Here is a 6,790-nt window from a genome sequence, read left to right as displayed (position 1 = left end):
TATATCTTCAATTTTATTGTTTGGAACCTACAATTGCAAAGTGTTTTCAGGTCATTTCTTAAACCACTGAATAATACATGTACATATATTTAGAAAACTTACAAAATGTTTTTTAAAAATTTGTACTCCAATAGGATTTACCCTATTTTACAGGCCAAGCATAAGAAAATATACCCCAAATGCAATCTTATTGACATTTTCCTCTTACAGTCTATGGACATTTGGTTATTTAGGGCCAGTCTGTATACACATAGAACCTAGGGCATTATTTTACTGCAACATTTACAGAGAGGTTGTGAAATTTAAAAGTATGTTTTGTATCAAGAATACCTAATAATTGTAAACATCAAGAAACATTCTCACTCTTCCATCCTTTAGCTGCTGTTCACTGACTCTGTGTAGGGTGAGGGCTCCCACTTCTTACTGAATCATTTCTACGGTAACGAGCAGGCTCACGTGGTCCCCCCACCCCCTTAAGCAAGTATTTGTTCCTTGTGCATAAATCATTCATCTCGTCGGTCTGGGTATTTCCTGAGCACCCGCTTAGAGGGGCACTCTCTCAGGCAGGAGTTCTCATAACTGTGCCTGAGAATGACTGAGAGTGACCGTTCAGATTTGGAGGCAGAGCTGACTTTAGATTTAGGTATACCACTTAAAAAAAATCAACCTTGGCTCCGCTCTGGATTTCCCATAACTGGGGGAGGGGGCGGAGTGTGTGTGTGTGAGACTAGAATCAGTGCTGGCATCTTGCTGGGGAGAGACAGGTGCAGGTTTAGAGCTACACCTTCTCTAAGAAGGTTCTCGTCTCATGACACCTTCCCATTAGGAAGAAGGAAGAAAGAAGCAGAGGAAGAACTGATAGAATCTCATAAAATTATTAGTAGCTAACGCCATGTGTCAGGCACTCTGCTGCTACTCCTTAGCAAATACGTATTTAACAAGTGTAAATGGCCTTTAGCTCTGACTCTCCTATAATGTTAAGTTGGTCCTGGGCATCCTGGTCTTTCCTTCCCTTTCTCCCTGCCCCTTGACTGCGTTCTGCAGCTCCTGGCCTTTCCCATTATCTGCTGCACCTCTTGTCCCAGCTCCTCAAAGGCACACGGTGGTGCAGGAGAGAACGCCACCCTGTGTTTAGTCCGTTAAACTCCCTATAACAACACGCGCTGAAAAGGAAAAAAGAGACCAGAAATAAAGCAGACTTGTTCTACATGAGTCTGGGGCTACGGATAGTAAAAAAGAGAGGAGACCATTAAGTATCTTCCTGAACAGTTAACTGGATATAATTGAAGGAGTGCGGGACTGAGGTCAGAAGGCCCAGGTGCAGGTCTGGGATCTGTCACTTTTAGCTATATGGCCTTAAACATGTCAATTCTTTCTGAGCTTTAGTTCCCTCATCTGTCAAATGGGAAAAACAATACCTGTCTTGCCTACCAGCGAAAGTTATGGGCATCAAATAAGATAGTGTGCTTAAAACTCCGTTGTAAATGATAAAGTTCTATGTAAACATAAGTTGTTCGGTGGATTAGAATGGATATAAAGGAGAAAAATGATGTGTATGTTTTAAAATTGTTTATAAAGTTTTATTAAAATTTGCATATGTAAACTAAAGATGGTTGGCCTTCTCCTCATGGGGCCCCTTTTCATTTCTTTTCTTGTGTGTTCGTTAAGTTGCTGATCCTGAGTGATGATGTCAGTGTCTTCATTTACAACCCTCTAAGCTCAGCTTCTAGGAGACTGCAAGGATGGTCCACACCATCACAAAGCCAGTTCCTAAAAGGTAGACTTGAATCTCACTTGAGAAAAAAATACAGTTCCATTAATGGCAAGGAGAATTTTTGGCTACTGGTATAAAACTATGATCACTGCCAAAACTGAAAGAAGTATTAGAGAAAAACTTCCATGGCAATGACTTCCTGCAGAAAACTGGATCCGACCTTCAACTGCTGGATAAATTACTCTCATTTTTGAGATGTATGCGGAAACCACGTTGATATCTTGGTCACCTAGAAAAATACATACATTATTTTAACTACAGAAAAAATAATTATCAATTAACAGTAAGAAGGGGAAAGCCAATGTACCTCTCGAAAGTCCTTTGTAATTAGATATAAGAGGGAAGATATATTCCTTTCATAAGCAGGGATAAAGTGTCACAGAAGACAAGAACAATGGCGATCACAAGTGCAAAGAATCTGATTGCTTTTTCATGTTCCAGATGCGAAATGTGCCCATTGTCCAATATTGGATAATTGGGGGGAATAAATTGTCTAAGCTCTGAGATGACTCAATATAGAGGCTCTTGTCATCAATGCCTCTGAACCACTCCGGACTGAGGGCATTAGGGAACTGGGTCAATATCAGTTAGCTGAGACATAAAATTGGCTTGTTTTTTTTGGCTTGCCTGCTCAGGAATCATTTTCACGTAACTGATGCTGAGGCAATGGAGTCTTCACTTGCAAAAGAGAGGAGAACCGACAAATACTAATCGCCTGTAACTACAACAAACCCCTAGGGACCTGACAGACCTTTTTATTTAAAAAATGCCACACTACAGGGCTTCCCTGGTGGTGCAGTGGTTGAGAGTCCGCCTGCTGATGCAGGGGACACGGGTTCGTGCCCCGGTTTGGGAGGATCCCACATGCTGGGGAGCGGCTGGGCCCGTGAGCCATGGCCACTGAGCCTGTGTGTCCGGAGCCTGTGCTCTGCAACGGGAGAGGCCACAGCAGTGAGAGGCCTGCATACCGCAAAAAAAAAAAAATGCCACACTACAAATCATATATCTGATAGGGCGGTTAATATCCACAGTATATAAAGAATGTATACAACTCAAATACAGGTGACCAACAAGCACATGGAAAGATGCTCAACATCACTAATCATCAGGGAAATGCAAATAAAACCACAGTGAGATATCACGTCACGCCTGTTACAATGACTGTTATCAAAATGACAAGAAATAAGTGTTGGTGAGGATGTGGGGAAAAGGAACTCTAGTGCATCGTGTGCAGAAATGTAAATTTGTGCAGCCACTACAGAAAATAGTAGGAGGCTCCTCAAGACATTAAAAATAGAACTACCATATGATCCAGAAATTCCCCTCCTGGGTATTTATCTAAATATAATGAAAATAGTAATTTGAAAAGATATATACCCCCCCGCCATGTTCATTGCAGCATTATTTACAATAGCCAAGATAAGGAAATGAGTGTCCATCAGTGGAAGAATGGATAAAGAAGATGTGATATATATATATATATATATATATATATATATATACACACACACACACACACACACACACAATGGAATACTCTTCAGCCATAAAAAAATGGCCTCTTGCCATTTGCAACAACAGGGATGGACCTTGGGGACATTATGCTAAGTGAAATAATTCAGAGAAAGGAATACCACATGATCTCACTTATGTGGAATTCAACAATAAAAGCAAGCTCAGATACAGAGAACGGACTGGTGGTTGCCAGAGGCGGGGGGAGTCAGGGGTGGGTGAGGATGCACAATGGGTGAAAGGGGTCAAAAGTTATTATAGACTTCCAGTTATAAAAAAAAATAAGCCCTGGGGATGTAATGTACAGCATAGTGAATATAGTTACTAATACTGTATTGCATATTTGAAAGATGCTACGAGGGTAGATCTTAAATATCCTTATTACAAGAAAAAAAATTTTTTTGTGATTATGTGAGGTGACAGATGTTAACTAGAGTTATTGTGGTGAGCATTTCGCAATATATACAAATGTTGAATCATTATGTTGTACACCTGAAACTAATATAATGTTACATGTCAATTATACCTCAATAAAAACAATATATTACTATCAATATAATACTTAAAAAAGAACTCTTCTCTCTGCAGTGGTTCTCACCCCTGGGTATACATTAGAATCACTGGAAGAGACTTTTACCCCACCCAGGTAAATCAGAATCTCTTAAAAGTTGGGACCAGTGCATTGGTATTTAATTTAAAATGCTCCCCAAGTGATTCTAATGAAGAGCCAGGGTTGAGAAGCCTTAGGGCCAAGGCTTCCTCAGCCTTCTTCTATGTAAGGTCCTTCTCTCCAGCACTATCAGTCTGGCCTTGGGTGATGCACAGTCATCAACTTCTTTGTTTCATGCAGGGCTCGGGAGGACACCTTTTAAGCCTGCCTTTCCATTTCCTATCATGGGATGGGTGGAAGTGCCTGGCGCCTTTCCTCCCAGGAAGGGCTGTCTCCTTTGCTCTGGATCTGTCCTTCACCCTCCTTGGGATACACAGCGAAAATGGCAGTCCCCTATGATAAGGCTGAAGAGGAACCTGGCTGAGCTCCTTGCTGGAGACAGATGCAGGGAAGCTGTGCACGTGTCTTGTAAACACACTAGTTTCTGCCCTGGAGAACAGGAAGGGGTAGTGTACTGGCAGTGGACTCTATGCATAGGAGGTGGTTCTCAGTTGGATTTTAAAAAATGAGGAGGGGGTATAATGACCCTCACTGCTGCTGGAAATATCACCTGGGGTCAAGTGTGGTGGTTCCTATAATTTGCTCCAATGCACTGTGCAGAATGGGGCAGGGGACATATCCCATCCATGCCTACCTGACCTGTTTACACTAAAAGCTTCTTCAAGAAAGTTTAGATGATTTAATATAGTTTCCCACACCCAGCCTAAAGTTCTAGAAGTCTGGTCTTTCTATAAGTGCCACACTGATTGATATTTCACAATTTAAATAGCTGGTTATATGTACTTAAAAGAGTTTTAAAACACATTTTATGTAAAAATGTTTTTCTCTGGGCTTGGGTGGATGGGTACGTGTGCTGGGGAGAGGCAGGGCAATATTCCCCCAGGCCGTGCTGCTGTTTCCCAACAAACAAAGCAGGAAGTGGTCGGCAATGTGGGGACGCATCTGGATTTCTGGCTTTGCCCTCCGAGCATTATGCGTAGCTCCCCTCTTGGGACCAGTTCTGTTCTCGGGTACCTCTGGGCTAGGGAGGGGTGGAGACACTTGTGCTTACCAGAGTCATGTTTTAACACTTCGTCTTTTATCATCCGGAATCCATCCCCACCCTTGGCAAGGAAGTTCGGGAGGATCACCTTGTACACCTCATCCATTCTGAGGGGCTCGTAACTGGGCACGCGACACTGGGTGCAAAGGACCTCTAATTTGACCACTCTTTCCCCGGGGTTTCGGGAAAGATCGTACACCACGTGAATTCCTAGAAAAGAAATGAGCCTGTATGTTTTCACTGGATCCAAAGGGAAATTTCTGTTTTCTAAGGAAGGGCCAAATCTGGAATTGGGGCACTGGGCTTAGTTTTCATTTAGTTTGAGCTTGAGTGAAATTTCAGCAAGAGAGCTGAGGTGACATTGCAGCTACCCTATCTGGTTAGGTTTGTCCTTGAGTCCTTCTGGGAGGTCTGAGAACCCCCAGGAGGAAAACTGGCTCTGGCCCAGAGTGGGCGAGAGGTGACTCTGCAGGGAGAAAACAGACCTTTTTAAAATCCTGAGTTAATTGGTCCAGCAACTTGGTTCAGTGGCTCTGGAAAATGAGGAACAGATGACAGGCACAGAACCTTGCACCATCTTGATGACTAAGAGACGTTAATAATTTGGGCTTGGGTGACTTTCACAAAACATACGACTACCCAGCACTGTGCTGGGGCACCAGAGCCCCGGTGTTCCCTCCACTCTGTCCTGGAAAACGCAGAATATCTGGGCTACCCCACAGGCAGCAGCCTGGACCCCACCACACTCTGCAGCCCCTCGATCCCAGCAGCGGAGTGCCCTGCAGAGGGAAGACTTCACAAAGCAATCACAGCCCTCAGGTGCAGCCCGCTATCTACAGGCCGGAAACTCAGGCCAGAATGTGGAGTCAGAGTCAAACAAGATCATTCATATTAATTTAAAGTTGAATTCATTGGACTGTGGACTTAATTATTGACGAAAGCGTTTCAGAAGTCCATGACAATTTGGGAAGCATTTGTTTTCCTTCCGTTTTCACTGCAATCCATGAGATAAGCAGGCCCATTTTCTCACCGTGCTCCTAGAGGCTGAGGGCTTGCCCCAGGTCCCGCTGGAACCAGAGCCAAGTTCCTATGTCTTGTCCAGACTGCCCCGCCCAGAAATCATCCTTGTTAATACTTATTGGACACTGCATTCCTTTGAACTTCTGTATGGTTCCAGGCACTCACAGAAAAAAACAAACAAAAAAAAACCCTTTTCTGTTTTTTTACGAAGAATATTGAATGTTGAAGCAACTAAGATTTTAATAGAAACTAGACCTCAAGGCAGCTGACCTGCTTAGAGTTTGGGGGGCCAGCTCCTGCCGAGACCATCTGATGTCCAAATCAGACTTGGCAAATGGTGCTCATTTTCGGGGCCTTGGGGCTTTGACCCCAACCTACTCCAGTGGTCTGGCCATTGAAAGACTATGCGTTGGTGTTGGGTGTGTGAAAACCCAAACAGGCCTGACCAAGAGGTTCTGGTAAGGGGGGAGCTAAGCCAGCCAGCAGGAAAGCCCACCCCACCTTGCAAGGTGACTTACCGCCCACCTGCAGGAACTCCCCTGTGGACTGGCCGTAGCGGTACACGCTGTGCTCGAAGGCCTTCTTCAGGGTGGAGCCTTTTAATTGGACCAGGTCAAAGGTGCCTCCAAAGGGCAACACAGCAGCCAGGTTCTCCCAGGTAATTGTGCCTGAGGGTAGTCACAGATGAGGTGAGGAGGAAAACAGCTGGAGAACTAGCACACCCCATGGCCGGTGTCCTTTAGGACTGGCGGAGCAGGTGAAGGAGACACGG

The 6,790-nt window shown here is 44.2% G+C and overlaps 1 protein-coding gene across 5 annotated transcripts in view; it reads right to left on the bottom strand.

Annotated features, from left to right (window-relative positions):
* Positions 1 to 6,790, bottom strand: part of NT5E (5'-nucleotidase ecto) — a 45,225-nt gene continuing 38,435 nt past the window's right edge. For 2 of the 5 annotated variants that reach the window (XM_022552097.3, XM_089921814.1), the window contains exons 7-9: positions 6,537 to 6,686; positions 5,008 to 5,208; positions 1 to 2,003 (exon numbers count right to left, since the gene is read on the bottom strand). In XM_022552097.3, the coding sequence (XP_022407805.1) occupies positions 1,840 to 2,003; positions 5,008 to 5,208; positions 6,537 to 6,686 (515 nt within the window). In that variant the 3' untranslated portion in view covers positions 1 to 1,839. The remainder of the gene's footprint in view (positions 2,004 to 5,007; positions 5,209 to 6,536; positions 6,687 to 6,790) is intronic. The other 3 variants (XM_089921812.1, XM_089921813.1, XM_089921811.1) reach the window with 3 other exon arrangements.

Source organism: Delphinapterus leucas, chromosome 12 (genome assembly GCF_059928025.1).
Source record: "Delphinapterus leucas isolate spDelLeu-1000000601 "Yukka" chromosome 12, BTC_Dleu_Yukka2, whole genome shotgun sequence".
In the NCBI taxonomy this organism is placed as follows: Eukaryota; Metazoa; Chordata; class Mammalia; order Artiodactyla; family Monodontidae; genus Delphinapterus; species Delphinapterus leucas.
Note: the sequence above shows the minus strand (reverse complement) of the source record. Positions and strands in the feature narration are given on the sequence as shown.